General features: G+C 55.5%; 2 protein-coding genes across 6 annotated transcripts; one reads left to right on the plus strand and one right to left on the minus strand.

The window, feature by feature from the left end:
• Positions 1-64: 64 nt before the first annotated feature.
• On the plus strand, positions 65-18706 carry PLD3 (phospholipase D family member 3). Of its 5 annotated transcripts, none has more exons than XM_012533472.3 (14): positions 66-208; positions 6618-6743; positions 10153-10361; positions 10930-11020; positions 11128-11202; positions 11291-11433; positions 11935-12118; positions 13755-13875; positions 13957-14084; positions 15209-15409; positions 16654-16793; positions 17394-17559; positions 18012-18111; positions 18204-18706. In XM_012533472.3, exons 4-14 carry the CDS (start codon positions 10994-10996, stop codon positions 18389-18391), a joined length of 1473 nt encoding a protein of 490 aa, XP_012388926.1. In that variant the 5' UTR covers positions 66-208; positions 6618-6743; positions 10153-10361; positions 10930-10993; the 3' UTR covers positions 18392-18706. The 5 variants fall into 5 exon arrangements, with proteins under 5 accessions (XP_033286845.1, XP_012388926.1, XP_012388925.1 ...); XM_012533471.3 differs by having other exon boundaries at positions 10153-10339; XM_049703088.1 differs by lacking the exon at positions 10153-10361.
• HIPK4 (homeodomain interacting protein kinase 4) lies at positions 18518-26679 on the minus strand. The gene is made up of 4 exons (XM_004271279.3): positions 25935-26679; positions 22208-22564; positions 20467-21297; positions 18518-19929 (listed from the first exon to the last, which is right to left on the minus strand). Exons 1-4 carry the CDS (start codon positions 26397-26399, stop codon positions 19750-19752), a joined length of 1833 nt encoding a protein of 610 aa, XP_004271327.1. The 5' UTR covers positions 26400-26679; the 3' UTR covers positions 18518-19749.
• Positions 26680-27776: the final 1097 nt, after the last annotated feature.

The raw sequence follows: 27776 nt of genomic DNA on the forward strand, positions 1-27776 counted from the left end.
ACCGTCACGTGACCACCCGCACTCTCCCAGGCGCTCCCCTCCCCACGCTAGCGAGGAGCGCGGCCAATGAGAAAGGCAATTGCCTGGCCCCCCGCCGGCCCGCAGTCTAGCCGGAGTGCGCCTGCGCGCAGCGGGGGCGGTCGGGCGGGGCTCCAGCCTAGAAGGTGCGTGAGGGGCTGAGTCCAGGAGTGGGAGACGTGGAGTGCAGGTAATATGCGAAATGGGGGCGCGGCGTCTCGGCTGCCCTCCTCGTGTCGTCCTTCGAATATAATGCATCTCTCCTCTTATATCGTCCTCTGTCCCTTTGTGTCCCCATTCTTCCCCTTATGTTGCATCCCGCTTACATCGTTACCACTCCCCTCATGTCGCCATCACCCTCCTTAGGTCGCCGTCAACCCCCTTAACAAGATTTCGTTCCTTTAAGTCCCCATGGCCACCAAATGTCGCAGTTACCCCCCTTTAAGTCGTGTCGCCTTCTCATATCGCCTGCACCCCTCTTTTGTTGCTATTACGCCTTTACGAAGTCCTTCTCATAAATCGTCATCATACCCCCGTGTCACCTTCGCACGCCTCCTGTCACCATCTCCGTAAGTTACGCTCACGCTTCCGTTATATCTTCCTCATCCTTTATGTCTGCATCCCTCCCCGTCCTCTGACAGTCACTGTCCGTGCCTAATGCTTCTAGTTTTCCCCATAAGGACCTACCCTGCCCTACAGTTGTTATTCTTCCCTTCATGTCTCCGGTATTTCCCCGTGTCCCCTCTCACATACCGGGTACTAGAGCCCGTTATCCTGGCTGCACCACTAAGCATCTGGGTAACCTTGACCACCTAATCACACGTTTGCAGTCTCAGCTTCCTCATCTATGGAACGCACACAAGGACACCTACGTCAGGGATGATTGTGAGGATCCTGCGTGTTTCTTCTTGTGACATGCCCAGCTTGATGTGGCCATTTGAGCTAATATTATTAATCATCTCACCCTCACCTTCATCCAGTCACCTTCATCCCCTCCTCATTGTCGCTCTCCCCCTCCCCCCAGCTGCCCTCATCATTACCATGGTGTCGTCACCATTCCCTGTATCCTGATACTCTCTGCCACACCAGCCAACCCCTGCTGTCCCACATCATGATCACTATGCTGTCCTCACCTCTGCCACATCACCACACCTGAGGGGGTGACCCATCAGCCATCACGAACCTTGCTCATGTAAATACTTAATCCCTATCTCCTTACCTTGTTGGAGTGACTGATTTCCCACCCCCAAATTGAGAGCACTTAGCCAATGGCAGGAGTTGAGGAGCGCTTGGTGGGAGGAAGACTCTAGAAAGCTTAGACCCAACCCTTCCTTGACTTATAGAATTGGGGGTGCAGAGAGATGAGGCAGGTCTCACCACACCTTTGTCAAACCTCAGCAACCCTGAATCCCCAGATGGAAAGGTAAGTATCTTAGTCACTCAGCCTGCCTTAGCATGGCCATGTAGGACAGCCATTACAGTGTGTGCCTGGGGACTGGAATACCCTGGTTCCAATCTTGGTTCTAGCATTTAGTACTTAAATAATACTAAATGACCTTGGGCAGCTGGCTTAAGGTCCCTGTGCCTCAGTTGCTACATCCTGCAACATGGGAATGAAAATGCAAGTTAATTCATTCAATAAATATTTATTAAGCATGTTCTACATGCTCAGCATTGTGCTAGGCATTGGGGACACATCAGTGAATAAAACAGAGATCCTTGGCCTCATGGAGTTTACATTCTATCAGGGGTAAGACACAGTACACAAACAGGGAAGTAGATTATATGATGTGTTAGGAGGGAGTTGGGGGATGCAAAGATTATAGTTTTAAGTAGGGTGGTCTGGAGACATTTGAACAAAGACTTGAAGAGAGGAGAGAGTGACATGGCTATCTGGGGGAAGAGCGGCATTCTAGGCAGAGAGAACAGCAAATGCAAAGGTCCTGAGGTAGGAGCATGCATGGAATATTTGAGGAATAGCAAGGAGACCAGTGAGGGAGGAGAGGGATGGGGAATGAAGTCAGCAGGGTGATGGGGGCAGATCATCTGGGGTCTCATGGGCCATGGAGAAGACTTTGGCTTTACTCTGAGGTGGGAGCCATGGGAGGATTTGGAGGAGAGGAGGGATGTGATCTGATGTGACATGTCGTGACCTGAAGAAGCAGCAGCAGCTGGAGAACTTCTACCAACGATGGATGGGCAAGAGCAGCCTGGTTGGAAGGACAGCCAGACTCCTCTTCTTAAAGCTGCACTCACATATCCTTTGTATTTGGAGAAAGCTTCAAATGTCCCTCTCAAAGATTTGGGGTGGGATGGGGTGGGGAGGGATGTTGGTAGGGGTTTTGAGAGGCTACTGGGGAGGGACGGAGGGCATCACAGATCTACAGATGTTACACAGCAGGAGAGGCAGCTGTCTACACTCAGGACCCTGAGGCAGCTTGGGCTCAAATTCTGGCTCCACCGTTTCCTGGCTGTGTCCCTTTGTGCCAGTGACTTAACCTTTCTAGGTCTTTTGTTCCCTTATCTGTTAAGCGGAGCAAAAAAAAAACACTGCTGTTAGAATTGAATATATAAAGTGTTTTGAGCAGTGCCTGGTTCAGTAAACACAAGGAGACCCCGCTCTCCCACATCCTACCCTTTCACAGGCTCAGACCTCCCTGAGGGTGGCAAGGAAAAGACATTCTGCCTTATTCTGTGTTCGGGAATTGGTTTGACAGTGTAATGTCCTGGCACAGAACTGAGCTCTGGGTTCAAATTCTCGGCCGACAGACCAACGCCGTGTGACCTGGGCAGTGATTTCCCTGAGCCCTACCTCCTCATCTGAAAAACAGGGATAATAATGCTTCTTTGCCCCAGATGTGTTGTGTTGTTCTTTTTGACCTGAGACATGAACCATTTTCATTGTTTTATTTTTCTCCAAGGCACCAACTATATGTTTCGCTCATTTAATCTACTGTCTTACTCCCTCAAAAGAATTTCTTCCTTCCTAGGGACTTTTTTTTGTTTTTTCTGTGCTATATCTCCAATTTCTAGATAAGGCTTGTCAGCAGTAGTCGTTGAATAAATACTCATTGAATGAATAGATGGATGAACTGGCCACTGAGCATCTGCCATGTACTGTCCCTGTGCTGGGTGATACTGGGGACACAGCAGTGACTGAGCTAGCCTGGCCCTGCCCTCACGGGTTTTGCAGTCCAGTGGGAGAAACAGATCTATCATCAGGTAGTGACAGCCCAGAGTGGTCAGGGCCAGGTTGGGGAAAACACAGGCAGAGGGGTCTGGGCTGGGATAGAGAAGCCCAGGGGACTGTCAGATCCCAAAAAGGATGCCTGGACCAGACAGGGGGTCCGGGAGGGCTTCCTGGAGGAGGTGGTACACGAGCTGATGGGAATAAGCAACATGAAGAGGAGAAAAAGGTATGCTAGGCAGGAGGAGAAGCTGTGGGCAGGTTTGGTGGTAAAAGTGTGGTTTCAGTTCAAGGAACTGAAAAATATTAGATATGACTAGGCCATTAGGGATGGTAAGAGAATAAGCCCAAGAGGTTATTTAGGGGAGATCATTGAGGGCTTTGGGAGCCGCAGTGAGGAGCTGAGACTTTATCCTGCAGATACCGGGGGGGGGGGGCACAGAAAGGTTTTGAGCAGAGGGTGGACAAGTCAGACTCAGATGGAGGGGGAATTGGAAGGGTTGAGTGGAGGCTGGGAGCCACAGGATGTGGCTGGAGTGGCAACCCAAGTGGGAGAGGCCAGTTCGGGGCCATGGAGGGGAGAGAAAAGGGTTGGGTGGGAGACACACTGGGGAGGCCAAGTGGATAAGTTGTGGGCGGTCCAGGACAAGGCCCAGGACTCTGGGGGAGTCAGGGCTTTCTGGAGAAGGTACACAGAAGCACACAGGCTGAGACCTGAAGGATGGGTAGAACAGCTCTCCTTGAAAGGGGGACCTGGGGGAGGAGCAGGTTTGGGAGAGATCCTAAGGACAGTTGGAGACATGGTGGGTGTATGGGGCTTAGGGACACCTGGGTGGAGGTGTCTAGGAGGCCATGGGACTTCCGGAGCTGAAATTCAGGGAGGAGGTGGGAATCGGAGACAGCTTTGGAGTCAGAAAGGGGGACTGAAGCTGTAATGGTGGGGAAGGTCCACAGGGGCTGTCCATGTAGGGCCCAAGAGGACATCGTAAGATGGTTGCACTTGGTCCTGGAGGCAATGGGGAGCCACAGAGGGGGTTTGAGTAGGGGTGGGACAGCTTAGATTTTTGAGTTCCAGTTCAGAAGTGTTCGCCATTCATGATGGAGTGTTGGGGGACAGGGGGTTGTGTGTGTATTTTTTTACTTATTTAATTGTTTTTCAGACTGAGCATCTTCTCTCCCTAGAAGGGGCACCTTCTAGGGGGTCCTTTGAAATAAAAGGTCTACTGCTAAAAACAAAACAAAAAAGTTTACAAAACCAGTGCTCTGTTCTGTTTTCTGTAGACTTGACCACAGACAATTGTGCAGTCAGTCCGAAGGGGTCTGCACAATCGAATGAAAATCGGCTCCTTTAAACCCAAGAACAGTTCTGTTTTGAACCGTATGGAAGGTCCATAGGTTAGTGAATGTTTCCTGAGGTATGGCCTGCCCAGTGCTTCACGTGGGCTTCAGCAGCTAACTGGCCCCACACCCTTCTTTGCACTTTCATACGTCTTGAATCAACCTTGAATTTTACCCTCAGGCTGAGGTGTCATTATCTGCACCTACCCTATTGCTCTGGGCTTAGAACACAAGCTACTTACACATTGTGTATACACCGAGTGTCACTAGATCTAGAGAGACATCTAAGAAAGTCTTTTCTCAAGGGTTTCCATTCTACTGCTTCTTTTCTTCTGTTTTCAATAAACATTTATTGAGTGGTTACAACGTGCTAGGCACAGGGTGGGTAGAGGAATAAATCAGACATAGACTTAGCTTTTTAAGGGACACATATAGGTTTATCTATGATAAAAGTGTGTCCAGGGTACTAGGGGACACAGCTAACCAGCCAGCTTGTATCTGTGCTACCTGGCCTGCTATGGATGGTTTCACTGACTGCCCAGCAAACGTGAGGTTGGTATATTAGTCTACCCATTGTTCTGAGAATGCAAGGAACGCAAGTGAGGTTCAGAGAAGGGAGCCTCTTCTGCCAGTAACACACAGAGCTGAGATCTGAACCCAGGGGGTTGGGACTGCAAGACGCACCCCCTTAAACCATTCAGAGATCCCCCAGCCACCACTCCCCAGATGGGTATAAAGTGATCCCCTTTTTTTTTTGCGGTACGCGGGCCTCTCACTGTTGTGGCCTCTCCCGTTGCGGAGCACAGGCTCCGGACGCGCAGGCTCAGCGGCCATGGCTCACGGGCCCAGCCGCTCCGCGGCATGTGGGATCTTCCCGGACCGGGGCACGAACCCGTGTCCCCTGCATCGGCAGGCGGACGCTCAACCACTGCGCCACCAGGGAAGCCCAAGTGATCCCCTTTTTATAAATGAGGCCAGCAGGGCTCAGAGAAGTAAAGCCCCACGCCTGATGTCACTGAGTAAGAAAGTGACAGGGGTGGGATCTGAACCCTGGCCCCTCCAACCCAAAACACTGCTATGGAAGAGGGATCAAGTCTCCCACCCCAACCCTCACGGGTGTTCAGGGAGCTGTGAGCCAACACGTGTCTCAAAAGCCAGGTGGGCTTTGCTTCCTCCTTTTCTGTGCGCTGTGGTTCACAACCCAAGTCAGGCAGGGCACAAGCCAAGGGAACAGGGAGATATTCTGTGGGCTGGTGAAACTGCACAACTCAGTCCCGCAGGCTGGGACTCGAACCCAGCCAAAACCCAGAGTGGGATTTGAACCCACGTTCTTTTAACTGAAACCACACACCCGGTCTCAGGACCTAATGAAGCTTAGGTTCTTTATGTCTCAGCGCAGAAAGAATTCAGTGAGAGACAAAGTGATAGGTAAAAAGTGGATTTATTTAGAGAGATACACGTTCCATAGACAGAATGTGGTTCATCTCAAAAGGCAAGACCGGCCCTGGGATGAACACACTCCATAGAGTGTGGGCCATCTCGGAAGGCGAGAGGTCCGGAAATATGGGGTAGTTTTTATGGGCTGGGTAATTTCATTGGCTAATGAGTGGGGGGATTATTCCAACTGTCTTGGGGAAGGGGAGGAGATTTTCAGGATTGGGCCCCGCCCACTTTTTGGTCTTTTAGGTCACCTTGGAACTGTCATGGCACCTATGGTTGTGTCATTTAGCATATGCAAATGCATTGGTCCCCAGCCTTTTTGGCACCAGGGACCGGTTTCGTGGAAGACAATTTTTCCACGAGCGGGGTGGGTGGGGGGTGGTTCAGGCGGAGGGATGGGCAGCGGCAGATGAAGCTTCGCTCGCTCGCCCACCGATCACCTCCTGCTGTGCGACCTGCTTCCTAACAGGCCGTGGACTGCTAGCGGTCCGTAGCGCGGGTGTTGGGGACCCCTGTGCTAATATATATAATGAGGCTCAAAGTCTACTGGAAGTCAAATCTTCCGCCACCTTGGACCTAGTTGGTTCTAACCAGTTTATGCTGTATCCTCAACGGCTGTGTCGTTCTTTTAAAGATTGTGCCCTGCCCCCTTCCCTCCCGTTTCACTGGGAGGGGGCACACCTGCTGGTGGAGGTGCCCCCTACACCAGCGAGGAAGCAGGGCATGAGGACCAGCCTGGACATTGCACTGGAGCCCCAGGGTGAGTTCTAGGTTCCTGGGAACCCTGGAATTGAGGTGAGCTGAGAAGGCCAGCACTTGCCGGCCTGGCTCTGTCGGCCCGGCTGTCCATATCCTGCTTCAGTTTCACCCTGCCCTGCTCCCCCTAGGGATCTGGGGATTGAGGGTGCTGGATACCTGTCCAGCTGAGGCCACAGTCCTCTTTTGGAGACTGGGATGTTGGGGAAGGACCCCCGCAGCTAGGAACCTGAGCCTCAATTTAATTTGCATGGAAGGCCTATGTGCATTTTTTAAAATAGTGAGTAAAGGCCCACAGTAAAAAGCAGGCATCTTGCCTGGCCGAGGGTGGGGAGGACGGAGGCGGAGGGAATCATGCCTTTTTTCTTTTCTTTTTGGCTGTTAGGACCCTTGAGACAATCATATTTGTTGAGAACCTCTTGCATGCCCATTCTCTGCACTTGATATATATGAATTCCTTGAGTTCAAAGGAGCCACTCAGATTTTAAACATCTCCAATTTTACATGTTCAAAAGACACACATTATTTATTTATTTTTGATATTTTTTTAAAAATTTATTCCTGGTCTTTTCCCCAAACTTGGTCCTCCTCAGTGTTCCCCCAAATCACACGCCCACCCCAGTCAGTTCCCCACACGGCCAGAGGGAGCCTGTAAACAGCCTGTATTCGTTTCCTGGGGCTGCTGTAACACGTGAGCACAAACCGCGTGGCTTAAAACAACAGAAATTTATTCTCTCACAGTTCTGGAGACCAGAAGTCCAAAATCAAGGTGTCAGCAGGGCCGTGCTCTCTGCAGAGCCTCTAGGGGAGATTCTGTTCCCTGCCTCCGCCAGATGCCGGTGGCTCCTGGTGCACCTGGGTTTGCAGCCCATCGCTCCAGTCGCTGCCTCCCTGGTCATGTCTCGTTTCTGTCTCTTTTAGAGATACTTGCCCTTGGGTTTAGGACCCACCCAGATAATCCAGAATAATCTCATCTTTAAATCATTGACTTAATTACAGCTACAAAGACCCTTTTTCCAAATAAGGTCACATTCACAAGTTCCAGGAGTGATGACCACATCTGACATATCTTTTCTGAGGCCCCCATTCAACCCACCACAACCCCCAAAGGAGATCATGTTCCCTCCTCTGCTCAGAACCTACCCGTGGCCCCGTCCTTCTTGCCACAGTCCAGGTAGCCCAGCATGATCTGGTCCTGTCACCTCAGACTTACCTCCTCTCCCTCTTCCCACAGGCCATTCCACTACAGACACACTGGCCTCCTTGCTCTTCCCTATCCACACCAGGCACACTCCTGCCTCACGGCCTTTGCACTGGCTGTTCCCTCTGCTCAGAACACTCTTCCCCAAGATGTCCAGTAGCTCCATTCCTCCTCTGCTTGAAGTTTTTTTCCCTCAGGCATCCCCTTCTCTGCGAGGCCTTCCTTGACCTCTTTATTTAAAATTGCAAGCAATCCCAACCCCGGCCCCACCCCTGTCCCTCTTCCCTGGGTCTCCATAGCACTTATTACCTTCTAACATATAATTTAATTTAATACTGTTTTTTGTCTGTCTTTCCTCATGTCAGTTTTGTTCACAGTGATATCCCCAGTGCCTAAAACAATACCTGCTGCACAGGTACTCAATAAATGTGTGCAAAATTAATGAACAGCCTTGTAAAAAGTAGGTGCTATTCTTGCTGCGCCCATTTTGCAGATGGGGAAACTAGGGCACAGATGCACTGTCACTTCTCTGAAGTCAGTCACGTACACGCTGAGGCTCATATTAAGATCAGGCACCTGGCTCTGGGAGCCACAGTGTTAACTGCCTCGCCAATCTAACCCAGTCTACACCACCTCTTCAGGACTAGTTTTCTTTTTAAATATTGATACCTTAGGTGTATTGCTTTGATAAAAGTATAACAAGTCAAAATTAAACCCATCATTACAGACCTATCATCACGGCACAATTTGAAAGCCAAAAGCTCGCTAACAAACTGAATGAAACGCATCTATTTTCTTCCTATTTTTGATTTATCACCGGCCATCCCAGTTCCCCTGGCTCACCTTGCAGGGTCCCTCACAGCTCCGCGCCCTACCTCTGCCCAGTTTTGTTTTCGTTTATCAGCTTCCCTAATTGCACATCACCTGCTGTTCCAACCCCATATTCTTAAATAAAACATTTCTCACCGAGGCCCTTCACAAGTAGATAAATAAAAGGCAAACTTGTTTCGCACCCCATGCCTCCCCCTCTCCCCACCCTCCAACCCTGCGGCCAGCCACATCCAAGACTTATCTTCTGCTTCTCTTGGTGACCTCTGGAGTTCCAAATAACCTTGATCTGTTGCCATTTCTTGCTGGATCCATTTGACCCATCCCGGTTTGGCTCGCTCCCTGCAATGATAGGAGGGGATCTAGCTGTGTTCTTCCGCCCTTGCCAATCTGGGATCGGACGTTGGGGGGAAAGGGGTTTCCAGATTATCCTTTCAGATCTAGGCAGGATACTGCGGTGAGGAGAGAACCTGGCTCCCTTTTGGAATTTCCTTCCTTTTTTCTTCTTTTTTTTAAAACACATTAATGCATGCGCATGAATTTTTTAAAACGTGACAAAACCTGGGACGCGGCAACACCTGTGTAGGCTTTAGAATTATTTTTTAACCTGCACAGAGATGTTTTCTCTTCTCTTCTGTAAGTCGCTCATATTTCACAATTTTAAAAAAGAAAATAGGCGGACGATAAAAAGCAATCCTGACCCACCCCCAAATCCCGCTGTCAAGGCAACCACTTCCAACGCTGTTGCTCCCCTCAGTAATAATCCTTCTCTGCATCTGTTGACTTCCTGCCTGGATGTGGGGAAGGGGGTCCTGCCCCTCTTTCATTGAGAAAGGTGGGCGGGGAGGGGGACCTCCAATTTATTTCTCCATCTGTGGCCTTAAATCCTGCTTCGGAGATATGAGATGGTATGTGGGAAACCTTGCTTACCCCTCCAGCCAGAGCCTGGATTTAAGAGACAAAATTTTTAAAATCCTTCTCAAAATATCAGTTGACTTTTTTTTTTTTTAACGAAACACTGACTGCAGTCCACAGTCCAAGGGAAAACCCACCATCCCCTTCCCCCCCACCGCTCTTCCCCTCCCTTAGCGTGGGCTGTGTCTTCTAAGCTGATTTCATCGCTACGTTCCTAAATCATGTTATTCAGCCTTGATCATTCCATTTCATTTTATAATTTTTAAAGTCATTAATCTTATTTATGTATTTATTTTTGACCAGGTAATACATGCCCATGGTACAAAAATTCACAAGGTTTGCAGACGAGAAAAGATGTGGGGGTCTTTTTTCTCTTTACCTGTGGCCTCCCTACCCAACATGGGGGCTCTAGGGTGGACCGTAGCAAAGCCAATCGCTCAGCCATGTACTCTCCCTCCACCCCCGTCAGGTCGGCTGTACTGGGCGGCCGGGCCCCCCTTCTCCCTGCGGTGAGCCCGGACCGGCGCGCTCACTGCGCAGACTCCCCGCTGCAGTGGGCGGAGCCCCCTCGATCCCCGCCCCCGCCCGCCCGCCCCTGCTCAGCCTGTCGGGGCAGAAGCTGGGGCCCCGTGGAGGTAGCAGCAGCCGCCTGCCGAGTAAGGCCGAGGCCCCTCTGGGGTAGGGGAGGGGAGGATGGTTTCGGGGATGGGCTGGGGTCTGACGGGGAGGCCGCGATGGTCCTGGGCTCCCGGCCTGAGCTGTCTAGTTGTTACCTGAGGGTGAGGGCAAAGGAGCCACCTGGAAAATGACTTGTGGGTAATCCCAGGGCTGGGAGAAGACAGGCACAAAGATTTAGGGCTCCGCTGACCCAATCCGGAGCTGTCATTTTGGGAATGTATAGGTTAGAGCTCAGAGAAGGGAAAGCGCTAATGGGGAGCAGTGTGGGTGCTGATGAGGGGCAGGGTGGGCGCTTGGGGGGGGCAGGGTGGGCACTAAAGGGGGGCAGGGAGGGTACCGCAGAGGAATAGGAGGAAAGCAGAGGAGTTGGACTTTGAGGGATTTCGAAATCCCAACTGACCAGCAGTCAGCTTCCTCCTTTAGGGGTGGCAGGCACAGTGCCAGTGGCCCCCGTGATCACAGACAAGGCGACCCAGGGAGTCCCGTGAGCCCGAGGCTGATCCGCTTTCTGTGATGTCCCCCAAAAGCCTAGAACACCCCACACAGTGCCAGCTTTTGTTCCCTGCAGTTTGGAGACCCTGACACACCCACTTTCCCACTGGAATCTGTATAACCCCTGGCTGCCCAGCAAGATGAAGCCTAAACTGATGTACCAGGAGGTAGGTGGATGGGGGACCCAGTGGGGAGGGGCTGGACCCAGCAGAGGGCGGGGGCCCCACTGAGCTGCCCTGTCACCCCCACACACACCATCATCCCTGTCCCCCAGCTGAAGGTGCCTGCCGAGGAGCCCTCCAACGAACTACCCATGAACGAGATCGAGGCGTGGAAAGCTGCAGAAAAGGTAGGAGCCCACCGCCACCCTCACTCTGTCTCAGCCATGGCCTGGGCTGCCCTCCTTGGGCTGGCTGATCACCACCTCCTCCCCACAGAAGGCCCGTTGGGTGCTGCTGGTCCTCATCCTGGCAGTCGTGGGCTTCGGTGCCCTGATGACTCAGCTGTTTCTATGGGAATACGGCGACTTGCATCTCTTTGGGCCCAACCAGCGCCCAGCCCCCTGCTATGACCCTTGCGAGTAAGTGGAGGGGGGCGTGGGTGCCTCAGATGGTGGGGGGAGGGGCCCTGCCAGGCCAGGGACACTTCAACACGCACTAAGCAGGGCCTGCACCCAGTGGTCGAGACAGAATAAGGTGATCGCCGACTCCCAAGTGGACCGTCATGGTTCTTCCCTCCATGCCCACCTCCTTCCCCCACACCGTTGCCATGGCAGCCACAGCATCATCTTCTATCTGTCTGTGAACAGACACACATGGCATCTTCCATCCATATCTGTGGACAGACACACACACACACACACACACACACACACACACACACACACACACACACACACACACACACACAGACATCCACATGCACAACCTTCCTTCCACACCTCTAGACAGACAAATGCAGACACACAGAGAATCATGAGTACCGACACAAATACACATAGTCTTCCATCCTCCGTGGGCAGAGAAGTGAGCACTCACATTCCAGCCCCCTATGGCTGATTCTGCCTCCCCCCACCCCCCAGAGCAGTGCTGGTGGAGAGCATTCCCGAGGGCCTGGACTTCCCCAATGCCTCCACGGTCAACCCCTCCACCAGCCAGGCCTGGCTGGGCCTGCTCGCCGGTGCCCACAGCAGCCTGGACATTGCCTCCTTCTACTGGACCCTCACCAACAACGACACCCACACTCAGGAGCCCTCTGCTCAGCAGGTACCTGGCAACCTGGGCCCTGGCTGGCAGCGGGTGGGGGGTCGGGGGGGCGGTTGGAGGGAGGCACTGGGGAGGTGGATGAAAGGGGTTTCCCTATAGCCCGGGAGACAGGTGGACATGTCTCACACAGCGGGTTGGACACAGCTGTTCGGAAGCAACTGTCTTCACGTGGCCCTCTGGACTGGGGGCGTTTTGCCACAGTCATCTGGAGGCCTCTGAATGTCAGGGTATGGGTTTGGTTACGAGGGATTAGGCTGGCAGATATCCTCACCCACAAGCTGCCCCGACCCTGTCACACAAAGAAATGGAAACATGGAGTGAGTACCAGCCCAGCCTCAAGCCAGGCTGCCACTTCCCAGCTGTGTGACCTTGGGCAGGTCACTTCACCTCTCGGTCTTCAGTTTCCTCATCTGTAGAATGGGGCAATATCTAGCACTCCCCTCTTGTGAGGATGAAACGGGCTAATCCCTGCCAGTTATAGCACAATGCCCGACAGAGTCAGCCCTTTATAAGCATTTGCTCTGATAGCCTTGTTAGGGTCTGCAGACAAACTTAAAAAACGTAAAACTTCAAGATTTGAAAAGGAACAGCCTAGGTGGATAAGCCCTTCATCAAAAGACATGGTGAATTTGTCTCTTTTTTTCCCCTTTCCTTGCTGCCACTCTTTGTCAGAGGTAGGCTTAAAATGTATTAAAATCGTGAGGTTTATTAAGCACTGCCTGAAAAAATATACGACAGTTAAAAATGATATGAGCTGGAAATTCCCTGGCGGTCCAGTGGTTAGGACTCTGCAGTTTCACTGCCAAGGGCGCGGGTTCCATCCCTGGTTGGAGAACTAAGATCCCACAAGCCAAAAAAAAAAAAAAGTCATGAGCTCCCACGCCCTGCTGGTTTCTACTGGAATGGTTCAAAGCACAAAGCACAGACGTAGGAGGCAGACCATCTGAGTTCAAATCCTGCTTCCCCATTGATTTCTCCAATGCTCAGTTTCCCCATCTGCACCTTGGGATATACTCAGATTTGCCTCATCAGTGAGAGTGGTGAGAAGTCAGTGAGTTCACATGTAAAGGGGCTTAGAGGGGCCCTGGCCCACAGTAGAAACCAGGGAATCAATGGCTGTTGCTATTAATGTTATTGGCATCATCAGGCCTCACCCAAACCTTCCCAGACCCCAAGCCTGCACTGTGCCCCCAACATCCTGCAAGGTGCCCAGAGGTCCCTTCTGTGACGGGCATTGATACTTCCAAGTCAGGATCTTGGGAAGGTCCCGTGAAGGGCAGGAGTGGCAGGGAGGCCCTAGCAGGGCTCAGAGCGCCAATTATTAAAACAGATAAAGGGACTTCCCAGGTGGTCCAATGGTTAAGACTCTGCACTTCCACTGCGGGGGGCACGGGTTCAATCCCTGGTCGGGGAACTAGGATCCCGCATGCCACACAGTATGGCCAAAAAATCAATAAAATACAACAGATACAGGTTTTAACATCTTAACCTGTGGAAAGCCTTCCCTGAGTGTACCGGCTGATGAAAAGCCTGATCAGATCTAGAAGCTTAATCTCAAAACAGCTCCATGGGGGGTCCTGCGTGGGGTTGGAGAGTTGGCTCATCCAGCCCCTCAGAGGCTCTCCCCTCCTCCCAGGGCGAGGAGGTCCTCCGGCAGCTACAGACCCTGGCACCCCGAGGTGTGAAGGTCCGCATTGCCGTGAGCAAGCCAAGTGGGCCCCAGCCCCAGGCAGATCTGCAGGCCCTGCTGCAAAGCGGTGAGCTAGGGGGCAGCTGGGGGTGGGCTGGGCCTGGGGCTGCCCAAGCCAGCACCCTGACCACCACCCCTGTCTGTCCAGGTGCCCAGGTCCGCACGGTGGACATGCAGAAGCTGACCCATGGCGTCCTGCACACCAAGTTCTGGGTGGTAGACCAGACCCACTTCTACCTCGGCAGTGCCAACATGGACTGGCGTTCCCTGACCCAGGTCTGCCTGCACCCTGCCCACCGCCCTTCTAGGCCGCTCCCTGCCCCACAGGGCGCCCGGCCTCCAGCTGCGCCCCGCCTCAACCCCAGAGTCCTCTCTTCCAGTCTCTGCAATGGCTTCCTTCCCACCTCCTACCTAACATCCCCAAATCCAGCCGTCCACCACACTCGCTCTGCTCAGGGAAGCCCCTCTGATCCCCGATGGCATCTACAGGACATTCCAGGCCCTGTCCACCCATTTGACCTTCATGATTCACTCTCTGCATGCCTGCTCTAAGCCCAGCCCTGTTCTGATGCTGGGAACATGGTGGACCTCTTGGAACCCCCGGTCCAGGGTGGAGATGGGCCTGTCACCAGTGTCAGCCCAAAAGGGTCAAGTCTGAGTTGGTGGCGAGGCGGGAGCACAAGTGGAGGGGTCAGGGCCAGGACGGGCGACCCAACCTGGGGTACCAAGGAAAGTCTCCCAAAAGAGATGAAAACTAATCTGATAACTGGAGGAGCTGTAGGAATTGGCACAGGACAGGAAAAAGGGACAGCTTAGTCAGTGATCATTTGCTCAACAAATATTTTCCAAACCCCTAATCTCACCAACCCCACGGGGAGATGCTGAACACACAGCTGTCCCTGAGACATCCCCTGTGCCTGTCCTCCCAGTCCAATGGGGAGGCAGGTTTGTCACCAGAGAGGGTGATGAAGGAGGCCCAAGGGACCCTGAGAGCCTCAAGGAATGCCTGACACAGTCTGGGCAGTCAAGGCAGGCTTCCCGGAGGAGGAAACTGTCAGCTGAGACCTAAGACTGAGTAGGAGCTCAGTGGAGGGTAGAAGCAACAGTGTACGCAAAGGTTCAGGAAACCTGGAGCTTTGGAATAACTGATTTTCACCAAAACTTAAGATTTTAATCTTGAGTCAAGATCATGTCCATCCCAGGACTTTAGCTGGGGGAAGGGGGGTGGGGGCACGGTTAAGGGGCAGAAAGAAAGGAGACAGGGGCAGAGAGAGGGGGAGATAGAAGGGCAAGGGGCAGGAAGGGGGACTTGGGGGGGGGCAGGGGGAAGGGCTGCAGGTGTCCATGTCATCTGTGGGCACCAGGCCATCATCCCCGGGCTCAGCATTGCCCTCCCACAGGTCAAGGAGCTGGGCGTGGTCATGTACAACTGCAGTTGCCTAGCTCGAGACCTGACCAAGATCTTCGAGGCCTACTGGTACCTGGGCCAGGCGGGCAGCTCCATCCCGTCAACCTGGCCCCGGCCTTATGACACCCGCTACAATCAAGAGACACCAATGGAAATCTGCCTCAACGGAACCCCTGCTCTGGCCTACCTGGCAGTGAGTCCGAGGGAAGAGGGGCCTGTCACACCCCGGCCACATCCCTTCTCTCGGCCCCCATCAAGCCCTGCCTAGTGACTTGGTAGGGATGGGGGTTCCTGACCACTGGCTGTCACTTCTGCTCACTCGGGGCCTGGGCTGTGTCCCAACCTCCCTAGGCCTTGGTTTCACATAGGAAATAAGTATTGCAATATTTACCACCTCTTAGGGCTAGTGAGAGGCACGGCTGGGTCCATGCAGGCCGAGCCCTGGGTGACCTGTCCAGTATAGCTGCATGTCGCATTTTTAATCAATTAAAATGAACTACAGTTAAAAACTCAGTTTCTCAGTCACACTAGCCACATTTCAAGTGCTCAGCAGCTACACATAGCAAGCAGTTGGCATACGGGACAGTGCAGATAGAGAACGTTTCCATCAATGTGGAAAGTTCTATGGGACAGCACCCACTATTGCCCTTGGCACTCTGGACAAGGCACCGCTGCTTTTAGCTGTTGATATTTTCACTAGTTGGGGTGGCCAACCTGGTTCCCCCCCAGCAAGTCACCTGGCCAAGCCCAGTGTCATCCTGGAGGGCCCACACTAAGGCATGGATGGAGGGACACGATTCATTGGGGTCCTTTGCTCCAGTGACCTCCCACGGGACATTAATGGTTCCCCCATTACCACTACCCCTTTCAGAGCTCGAGTTTGCTCACCTGTTGTGAGGATGGAGAGAGCTGGGTGAAGGGCCTGGTGTGGCTGGGCACATGAGTGCCATCAGGCTGGACTGTAAGTCAGGGACAAAAGTGATTAGAGCAGAGGTCCTCAAACTTGAGCATGCATTAGAATCACCAGAAGGGCTTGTGGAAAGCCAGATTCCTGGGCTCCACCCCAGCACCTTGGTTCTGTGTGCCATGGGCAGTGAGGCCCAAGAACTTGCATTTCTAACAAGTTTCCAGGTGATGCTGTTGCTGCCTGACCAGGGACCTCAGGTCGAGAACCACTGGGTTAGAGCATAAGTTCTGGAACCAGACAGCCTAGGTTCAAACCCTGGCTCCATTTATCAGCTGTGTGACCTTAGGCAAATCACTTACCCTCTCTGAGCCTCCGTTTGCTCACCTGCAAAAAAAGACGGTGGTAATTATCCCTCTCCTTCATGGAGGCTGAGCATTAGCGAGACCCGCAGGACCTGGCTCGTGACAAGCTGTCTGTAGCAGGGGTCCACTGTGAAGGACATGTGTCTTGACTGTCCCCTCGTCCCCCAGAGTGCACCCCCACCACTGTGTCCAAGTGGCCGCACCCCAGACTTGAAAGCCCTGCTCAACGCGGTGGACAATGCCCGGAGTTTCATCTACATCGCGATCATGAACTACCTGCCCACCATGGAGTTCTCCCACCCGCACAGGTACCGCTGGGCGCGTGGACAGGGGTTGGGGTAGGGAGCCACCGTGAGTGGAAGAGGAGACAGGAGAGAGAGCGATGGGGCCCAAAAAGCAGTCACGGGGCCAAGACCAAGGCACAGAGGGAGGGGATGCCATGGGGAGAGACAGAGGTGACAGGGAGAGTGGGTCTGGATGGTCAAGACAAGGAGAAGGGGACAGAGAAGAGGATGAGAATATTCGGGGGGTGGTGTGGAGACGGGGGACTGGAGGCTTAAGGCAGAGGATGCAGGATGTGGGATTTCTGCAGGTAGGAGGCAGGGAGTGTGGGCTGGATATGGGATGACGGGCTTGGGAGGTAGGACTAAGGGTATTCAGGTTTGGGGCGGCAGGGTTGGGCTTTGAGATCTGGGATAGGAAGTGGGGATGACTGGACTCTGGGGGCTCAGAGCAGGTAGTCTGGGGGCAGCAGACAAGACAATGAGAAGATTGGTGGGGGGAGCAGGGCTTGGAGCTAGAGATGGGGTGGGGGCTTGGGGCTTCTCAGAAGCTGCAGCGGGCCCCAGGCCTGGCTCCCTAAAGCTGAAGTGAGGCCTCCCTCCGCATCCTGCACCCCCCTCCCCAAGGTTCTGGCCTGCCATTGACGACGGGCTGCGGCGGGCTGCCTATGAGCGGGGCGTCAAGGTGCGCCTGCTGGTCAGCTGCTGGGGGCACTCTGAGCCATCCATGCGGGCCTTCCTGCTCTCCCTGGCTGCCCTGCGTGACAACCACACCCACTTTGACATCCAGGTGGTAAGCACCTACCCCAGACCTACCCATCAGCCCCTATGCGGGGCAGTACCGGGGACACAGCAATCGTGGAGCTCACCTGTCACCTGACAGGGACGACCCACAGTGGGCTGTGCCCTGATTGGCCAGAATCAAGGGCACGGGCAGAGGGGTTAGGGCTGGGATGGGGAAGCCCAGCAGAAGCTCCTGCCGCAGCCTGAGGGGTCGTGGAAGACTTTCTGGAAAAGGGGACATCTGAGGTAAGCCCTAAGGGATAAATAGTCATGCTAGAGGGAACAGGCGGCATATGAGGCGACAGGGTCCTCCCTTTCAGCCGGTGTTTACCGAGTACCCATGCTGGCCCCCAGGCCCGCGAGGGAAGCAGCTGAGTCCCCAGTCCCGCAGACCTGGTGCCACTCCCCACCCCAGACCCTGGGGCTTCTCTAACCCAACCCCGCATCTCCCCTCCCTCTCAGAAACTCTTTGTGGTCCCTGCGGACGAGGCCCAGGCCCGAGTCCCTTACACCCGCGTCAACCACAACAAGTACATGGTGACTGAACGTGCCACCTACATCGGTGAGCGTCCTGGGTGCCGCTGGGGTGGGGGGACGGAAGGGGGTCCAGGCAGCACCACGGGCCCTGACTCTCTGGACCCCCGCTCCCCGTAGGAACCTCCAACTGGTCCGGCAGCTACTTCACCGAGACAGCGGGCACCTCGCTGCTGGTGACGCAGAACGGGCGGGGTGGCCTGCGGAGCCAGCTGGAGGCCGTTTTCCTGAGGGACTGGGACTCCCCTTACAGCCATGACCTTGACACCTCAGCCGACAGCGTGGGCAACGCCTGTCGCCTGCTCTGAGGCCCGGTCCAGCGGACAGGCCAGGCCTGCAAGGCCCCCGCGGGCGCGGGTGTTCCGGATCTCAATCCCTGTCCCCGTGCCCCCGCTTCTGTCTGCCCCGTCGTGGCTCCCACAGGCTCCCCCCCTGCTCTCCCGCTTCTACCTCCGCCCCCGCCAGCCTGATGCTGTGGCCGCAGAGGACCCAGCCAAGCTGGGGGAGGGATCAGCCCCTGAAGAAGTAGGGGTGCATGCTGGGCCTGGCCCCCTGGCCCACCCCACTTTCCAGGGCAAAGAGGGCCTGAGGTCATAATAAGAAGTAAATAACTTGTGTGTACAGCCTGTGCCTGACCGAGTGGTGTGAGGTGGGGTGCCGGGTAGGGGACAGCTGGCATGGGCCTCTGGTGGGGACACCTTCACGCATGCTGAGCCCTCAGCATGTGACCAGTGTGGTTTGGTGTGTACTGGACGCTCAGCACATGGCTGGTGTGTGCTGAGCCCTCAGTGGGTGACCAGCGTGGGCTGGCGTGCGCTGAGCCGTCGGCGCACACTGCACGTGAGCTGGCGTGTGCTGAGCATGCGCGTGTGACCTCGAGGGCTGGCATGAACCGAGCCTCACGTAGCCAGCATGGCACAGCGTGTGCTGCACGCTCGGCACGTCCCCAGCCAGATGAGCGCGTGCTGAGCCACCGCCATAGCCCAAGGGTGGACTTGCACGTCTGGACACGAGAGCATGTGCCAAGCGTGAATTTACATACACCTGCTGAGTGAACTTACACGTCGCATGTCCCAAGCATGGATGAGTGCATGCCAAGCCTGTCACGTGTGGCAAAGACAGGTCAACAGACGCTGAGAACCTGGCATCGGGCAAGCTCAGACTGGCACCTGCTGAGCACCGAGGATGTTCTGAGGGTGGATTCTTACGTGCCAGGCACTGAGCATATTTAAGGGATGGGTCAGTGTGCCAAGCACAGTCTCCAGCCTGAGCCAATGGCTGACTGGGTGCAGCATTAGAGAGCAGGGCCTGGGTGCCCCCCTGAACCCCACCCCCGTGCCAGTCCAGGCCTCAGGCAGGGAGGACAGGCATGAAGCAGTACTGCTGAACAGTGCTTTATTGAAATAAACAGAAGCAGCAGGGCCAGTGGGGTGCAGCCCCCTTCCTGCGTCCCTCTGGCCGAGGGGGCCACGGGCCAGACCCCAAAACCCTCCTGTGTTCGGGGTGTGTGTGCAGGCATGCACCGTGAGCGGGGCGGGGGGAATGGGGTATTTCTGGGTAATTATCTTTCTGTAAGAATAATTTGTCGGTTCAGGGGATAGCTCTGAGGAGGGGATGCCAGCCCCTCTAGCGCATCACCCAGTGATGGGCAGGGTTGGAGTCACCATCAGTGGTGCCCGCCGACGTGCTGCACAAAGCTGGTGGCCCGGGGTGGACCATGCGGGTGGGTGTGGCGTGGTGGGAGCCCCTGAGCCCGTGGCCCCCCGACGCCCTCCAGGGTCCAGTCTGGCTGACCCAGCCATTCCCCAGGACAGCTGCTGAGGTCGAAGAACTCAGGGCCTGGCCTCTGTTGGGGAGAAGAGATGGGCATCAGCCAGGAAGTGCACCCCACCCCACCCCGGAACAACCACGCTGCCCCTCATGGACTCCTGATCCCAGCTGCATCCTTGTCAATTCCCGAGGACGATTTTGTACATCCTGAACCCCCATCCCATTTTGGAGGCTTAAATGCTGTGTGTTGAGACCTTAATGTGTCCTGAAGGTGTGTTTGCTGAGGCTCTGTCACATCCTCCTGGGGTGGGGGGGCTGAGCTGTCCCCTGGCCTGTATCACTTCCCGTATGTGGATTACTGTGTTCTGAGTTTTTACACAGCCTTGATACGGGTTAGTGTTTGCTGAGCTTCATCGCATCCTACGGGTATGTTAGTGTGTGCTGAGCCTTGTCACATCCTGCGGGTGGGCTAGTAGTGTGTGTTGGATCCTGAGCCAGCTGCGGGCCGTGCAAATGTACGGGAGGCAAAGTTGGTTCACGATGCCCCGATCCTAGAGCTCTGGGGAGGCCCTGATCCCAGAACCACCTGCCTCCTAGCTGCCCCCTGGGTCACCTCAGCATCCACGGTCATGTCCTTGATGTCCGGCCCATCCCTGTCCCACTGCGGGATGGCAGGCAGCTCCGCAGAGGCCCCTCGCCGCTCTCCTTCCGCGCAGCCGCCGCCCCTGCACGGGGCGCCTTCCTCGGGCGAGGCCTGGCTCAGCCGGATGAGGTTGCTGAAGTTGGACTTGGAGCCTGCGGGTGGCTTGTGGGCCTTGCGGTGGCCTGCCAGGCGGCTGCCGTAGAAAGCCAGGATGGGCTCGGGGCCGGAGTCGGGCACCCAGCGGCCGGCAGCAGCGGCCTTGAGCGGGGCCAGCACGTTGGGGACAACGTCGGTGCGGGTATCGCCCCACAGCCCACTCCCCGCCTCCTGCAGACTCAAGTCGTCCAGCTGATCGATGGCCTTTTGCACGCCTGGTGCCTTCTCCTCCCGGAACAAAGACCCGCTGCCCAGACCCACGGTCTCCTCCTCCTCGGCCAGACCGTAGTAGGGGGGCCTGTCTTCCGCGGCATCCACGGCAGACATGGGCGTCTTGCCCTCCACCTGCAGGGAGAGGCGGCAGCTGTGCAGCGAGAGCTGGTAGTAGCGGGTGGTCTCATGGGCGCTGCGCAGCTGCTGCATGGACACGAAGGGGTGGCGCAGGGCGGCGCTGGGGCTGATGCGTTCGTGCGACTCCCACGTCAGCATGCGCTTGATCAGCTCCACCATGCTCTTGAGGTCGGCGTGCTCCGCCAGCGCCTCGCGGTCGGGGAAGGTCAGCCGACGGACTGCCCTGCCGCCGTTCACCACCTCTATCTGGTCCAGTGACTTGAGCATGTACTTGCGGCGCTCCAGTGGGCGCACCTGGTGGGACGCAGGGTGGGGCAGGGGTTGACATCGAGTCCAGGACTTGGGCCCCAGGTACTTCTGCGGTGGAGCCCACGTGTGACCCCCCCCCCCCAGCGTCCAGTGGGCCCTCCAGCCTGGCCCAGAGCTCTGTCGTGGCTATGAAGTCCACCCACAGGAACCTGGACTTCCAGTTCTGCCCATGATCTGACTTGGAGCTCCCTTGCATCGGGGGGGCCACACCTGCTCACTAACACCAGAACCCCTCTAGTCTAATCCAGACCCCTCCTACTGCTGCAGGAAGGACAGCTGACTGTGATCTCTGGTCCTCCTCTTGTCTACCCCAGGGGTCTCACTGACCCAAGTTTCACACCTTGCCCCAGCCCTCCAGTCCTCCCTCGAGCCATGGGTCCAGCCCCTACCAGCAGCTAGCAGAAGGGCTGCCCTAAACCTCTACTGCTCCTCGGAATCAAATCCAGATCCCTCTTGCTGCCACAGCTGATCCCCACATCTGATCCCAGCCCTCAGGCCTCCGAGGAGTCAAGCCCAGACAATCCTTGCCAAATTCTTTAACCACGACCAGCTCGGGAGTTATCAGAGGATCTGCCATACGCTTTCGGTCCCACCTTTGGTCTCGCTCAGACCCCTCTCTCGCTGTGACAGCTCCCACGGCTGGTCCACACTTCCAGTCCTTTCTGCCGTCTCAGCCAGACTCTTGCCACACAAGTCTGATGACCGCAGTCACAGAGGTGGCAGACAGGCTGCCCTGACTTCCAGTCCCACCTGGGGTCTCCCTCGGATCCCTCTGTCTGTGACAACCCCCCCAGCTGGCCCTCAAGTTTCCAGTCCTCTCTGAGATCTAACCTAGATTTTTTTCTTGATGCTGCAGCTGCCTCGCTGACGGCCCTCCCCCCACCTGCCCCCCTACCTTGGTCTCAGCCAGGTAGTCGGCCGAGGACTTCAGCTGCCAGGGGTTGGCGGCGTCGGGGTGAGGGTTGCGCTTGAAGAAGTGGTGGGCCTTACAGGCGGCGTGCAGCACGTGGGGCTTGGGCAGGCCCTGGGTCTCACAGATGTAGCGCACCTGGTCGTACTCGTTGTTGCCTGGGTAGAGGGGCCAGCCCAGGTGCAGCTCAGCCATGACGCAGCCCAGGGACCACACGTCCACCTTCTCACAGAAGGGCAGCCCCAGCAGAATCTCGGGGGCCCGGTAGAAGCGAGACTGGATATACGGCCCCTTGACGTAGCGCACCTCGCTGAATATGCTGGCCGAGCCGAAGTCGATGACCTGAGCGGAGGGAGGGAGGGAGGCAAGTGGGCCGGGATAGCCGCTCGATCTTAGCCTCCCCGGCGTCTCTTGCCGGTGTCTTTCTGCATCTGCCATCTGACTGTCGCTACATCTGTGAATCTTGATCTCTTGTTTACGTCCCTATCTGTCTCCTCCAGCCTTTGTCTCTGGCTTGCGTACTTGTCTCTCTGTCTCTGTTTGTCTCCACTAGAACTTATGTCCATGAGGGTTAAGACCTGTCTCTTTCTCTCTCACCCCACGCCTTGTCCATCAGCAAATCTTGCCGGCTGGGTAGAGGGGCCAGCCCAGGTGCAGCTCAGTCATGATGCAGCCCAGGGACCACACGTCCACCTTCTCAAAGAAGGGCAGCCCCAGCAGAACACCTTCTGTTCTGCCCATTCTGCATCCCAGCCACAGCCCCACCCTAGTCCTGTCCTCCCCCTGGCTAGACTAATGTAAGGGCCTCCTTGCTGGTCTCCCTGTTCCTCCCTCTCCCTCCAGTCTGCTTCTCACATGCAGCCCGAGGGACCCTGTGACCACCTAAGTCAGATCACGTCCCTCTCCTGCTCAGAATCTTCCTGTGGCTTTACCACATCCTGTGATAAAAGCCAAAGTCTTCACCCTGGCCCACAAGTCTCCAACAATCTGCCCGGTCCCCTCTCTGCCCGCACCTCCTCCCACCTTCCCCCTCACTCACCCAGCTGCAACCACACCAGCCTCTCGTTCTTCCTTGAACAAGCCGGACACATTCCCAGTTCAGGGCCTTGGCACCGGCTGTTCCCTCTGCCTGGAATGCTCTTCCTCCGGATGTCCACATGGCTCCCCTCTCTCACCTCAAGTCTTTACTCAAATGTCACCTTCTCAGGGAGGCCTCTGCTGACCACACTATTAAAAACAGCACACCCCTCCCTTCCTATCCACCTCCCTAGCCCTCTGCTTTTCTCCATAGCTCTTAACACCATTTCACGTACTACGTATTTTTACTTTTGTATGGAGTTCATTGTCTCTCTACCCAACTAGGATATCAGTCCCACAAGGGCAGGGATTTTGTCTGTTCACTGCTGCATCCCTAGATCCCTAGAACAGTGCCTGGCACACAGTAGGGGCTCAGTAAAGAGTGAATGAATGAATGAATGAATGGGCTTTTTGTTCCTGTCATTCTCTTTCTTTCTGGCTCTTGTTGGTATCTCTCTCTTTTCTTTCTTTGCCTCTTCGTCACTTGTCTGTGTCCCTCAACTCTCAGTGTCTCTCTCTGTTCCCGTCTCTGGGTCGTCCAACTAGAAGGACACCTCCCTGACACCCAGGTCCTCTTCTGTCTTCACCATCAAGCATTGGTAACACCCCACACGGGCCCCTGGTTCATACAGGTGCTTGATGAACACCTGTTGAACTAACATCGTGAACGACTGAAAGCCCTTGTCTCTCCCGATGCCTCTGGGGCGATCTGCCATTTTTCACTCTGAATCTCTGTGACTCTTAGTCCCTCCCTCGGTTTCCCTCCCTGAGTTTCTCTGCTTTTCATCCAGCTATCCCTCACCTTCTATTTGCAGAAGGCAGTATGACGAAATGGTTATTAACCTGGACTCTGAACACAGATGGCTGAGGCCTGAATCCCAGAGAGCTTGACTGACCCTGATCATTCAGTCAACGTTCGCGGGATTCATTCATTCACTCCACAGATGCGGTAGGGGTGCCAACACTGGCCAGGTGTTGTAGCTCTGTCCTGTCTGTCTCCTGCTATGTTTGTGGAAAACCTTCCTTCCTTGGGTGTCTAACCCTCCATCTGTTGGGACAGAATGATCTGCCTTTTCCTGTCTCTGTATCTCCCTGTGTCTCTGACATTCATTGAGCACTGACTCCATGAAGGCGCTGTGCTGGGAGATGCCGGGGACACGGTGGTGACCAAAATGCCCCTGGCTCCGCCCTCACGGTGCTCCTAGTTCAGAACCATCACCAGACAGAAACAAACCCATAAGCAGACAGAGGGGTCAGAGCCGGGATGGGGGAATCCAGGGACCCGAGACAGCGCAGAGGAGATGCCTGTGTGCCCAGCACAGGGTCAGGCCCAGAGCAGGCGTTCGGAAAATGTTTGCTGATGAACAAACTCATGATGAAGGATGCCGCTGCCATCCTTCCAGTCGCTCAGGCCAACAGGCTTTCATCCTCCCTCAGGCCCTCTCTTCCTCTCTCACACTTCACATAAGATTTACCAGCAAGTCCTGTTTTAAAATCTACCCTGAGGGAATCCCCTGGCGGTCCAGTGGTTAGGACTCAGCACTTTCACTGCCGGGGCCAAGGTTCAATCCCTGGTCAGGGAACTAAGATCCCTCAAGCCTCGCCTTGTGGCCAAAAAAAAAGAAAAAAAAAAGATCTACCCCAAACCCACCCCCATCCCCGACCCGGACTGGGGCGGTCACCCGGCACTGTCTTTCCCCCCACTGCAGCCAGAGGGAGCCTGTGAACACCTGTGTCCAATCACAGCCCTCCTCTGCCCAGGATCCTCCTGTGGCTCCATCGTACACAGAATAAAGCCCAAGTCCCCTCTGTGGCCCACAAGGCCCTGTACGACCAGGCCCCATCACCTTCCTGATCTTATTTCCTCCCTCTTCCCCTCAGTCACTCCATTTCAGCCACACTGGCTTCCTCAGTGCTCCTCAAATACATATACTTGGTGCACTCCTACCTCAGGGCCTTTGCACTGATTCTTTCTCCCAGATGTCGACACAGCTCCCTCCCTCCTTCAAGACTTCCCTCAAATGTGACCTTCTCAGGGAGGCCTCCCTGACCACAGAGTCTAAAGTTTTACTCATCACCACCCCACCTCCTCCTCCTCCCTACTTTATCTTGTCTCCTTCTCACTCATATACCTTTTTTTTTTTTTTTTTTTTTTTGCGGTACACGGGCCTCTCACTGTCGTGGCCTCTCCCATTGTGGAGCACAGGCTCCGGACGCGCAGGCTCAGCGGCCATGGATCACGGGCCTAGATGCTCCGCGGCATGTGGGATCTTCCCGGACCAGGACACGAACCCATGTCCCCTGCATCGGCAGGCGGACTGTCAACCACTGCGCCAGGGAAGCCCTACCATATTTTACTCGTTTACCTTGGCGACTCTATCTCCCCCACTAGAATGTCAGCCCCACAGGGACAGGACTGGGCCAGAGGAGCTGAGCTAAGAATTGAACAAGGACGGGGGAACCTCAGGGCTGAGCGGGAGAGGATGTCAGAATTGGGGTAGGGAGATGGGGATTTCAGAGCCAGGAGGTGGGGAGAGCCATCATGGCCAGGGAGGGAGAGACCTCAGGGTTGGGAGGTGGGACAAGGGGAACCTCAGCCTCAGGAGAGTGTCCAGGGCTGGATGGCCACGCTCACCTTGACCCTGAAGGGGCAGCGAGTCTGGTCCACCAGCATGATGTTCTCAGGCTTGAGGTCGGCGTGGATGATGGCTAGCTCCTTGAGCCGGGCCAGGGCTCTGAGCACCTGCAGGGTGACCGTGCGGATGTGGCGGGCAGGGAGGGGCTCAAAGTTGTTCTCCTTCTGGAATTCGAAAAGGTTTTGCTCCAGCAGTTCAAAGACCAGGTAGAACTTGAGGGCGTCGTGGAAGAACTCGAGGAAGCGGATGACGTGGGCCTCCTCCGGGTCCAGGCCCCTCATGCAACGCAGCAGCTTCAGCTCGTTCTTGATGATACGGTTGCGGTAAGCATCGTTCTTCAGGATCTTGATGGCCACCATCTCGCCCGTGCTTCGCCGCCAGCCCTTGGCCACCTCCCCGAAGGTGCCCTTGCCCAGCACCTCGATGATGTCATAGCAGTCAGTCTCCGACTGGATGGTGGCCATGGTTCCTCTGCCACCAGACACTGCCCTGCCGCCACCTCCGCCCCACGGGCTCTGCTTCCGAGGCCTCCCGCCCTGACGCTGGCCCCGAGGCCTCCCCAGTGGGGGAAAGAGAACCGCACTCGTGCCTCGCCCTGCGAGGTTCACCCCCACCTCCCTGACAACCCCCAGACACCTGGGCCGCAGAGCAAGTCTGCCAGGGGGTGCACTCCTACCCCGAAGACCTCCTGGCTTGGGATGAGGGGCCCCAAGCCCCCCTGAATGGGTTCCAGCGTTGCTAAGTGGCTCTGGTTCTGTTGTTGGAGACCTGAGCCCCTGGCTGGAATGGGGGGCTGAGGTGGCAGGTAATGCCCCCTCCCCCGTCCAGTGGCGGAACCCTAGAGGGGCTGGACAGGAGAAGGGTCGACGGAGAGGGGAGTGTGATTGTGGGCCTCGGGCATAGAGGAATGGGACATTCCTAAACAGAGGTGAGGAACGGCAGGCTTCCCGAGCTAGGGGATTTGTGTGTGCGTCTGTGTTCAGAAAGCAGCTGCCCCTGCCTGTGGCTGCCCTGGGGAGGCGTGGCTACAGGGGGGCCATGTTGCAAAGGGTCTTGAATGCCAGGCTAAGGAGTCTGGACTTTGTCCTGAGGGCACTGGGGAGCCACGGAAGGACTTTGAACAAGGAAGGGCAGGTTCAGATATTTATTTATTTATTTATTTAAATTTTAGTGCCACGCGGCTTGCAGTTTCTCAGTTCCCCGACCAGGGATCGAACCCGGGCCACAGCAGTGACAGAGCCGAATCCTAACCACTAGGCCACCAGGAAACTCCCCAGGGTCAGATCTGAGTATCAGAAAGCTACTGTGTGAAGAAGAGTGGATTGGAGGGGGCAAGAGTGGAGGGCCCCAGCCTGCAGCAGGGCCCAGGTGGGAAGGTTGGGGAGGCGGGGGAAGAGGCAGATGGATGAGACACACAGGAGGCCAGGTTGGGGGGAAGGAGGGAGCCGTGCAGGGCTCTGGCCCTGAGAGGGATGGGACATGGACCGGGAGCAGTTTGGCAGAGAGGACATTAGGAAATTTAACATTAAAACATTTAAAAGGGTATTGAGTGTTGTTGGGTTGTTTTTTTTTTTTTTTTTGCGGTACGCGGGCCTCTCACTGTTGTGGCCTCTCCCGTTGCGGAGCACAGGCTCCGGACGCTCAGGCTCAGCGGCCATGGCTCACGGGCCCAGCCGCTCCGCGGCATGTGGGATCTTCCCGGGGCACACACCCGCGTCCCCTGCATCGGCAGGCGGACTCTCAACCACTGTGCCACCAGGGAAGCCCGGTTTGTTTTTTTTTTTAATTATTTATTTTGGCCATGCGGCTTGTTGGAATCTTAGTTCCCAGATCAGGATTGA

This window comes from Orcinus orca, chromosome 20 (assembly GCF_937001465.1).
Source record: "Orcinus orca chromosome 20, mOrcOrc1.1, whole genome shotgun sequence".
Classification (NCBI taxonomy): domain Eukaryota; kingdom Metazoa; phylum Chordata; class Mammalia; order Artiodactyla; family Delphinidae; genus Orcinus; species Orcinus orca.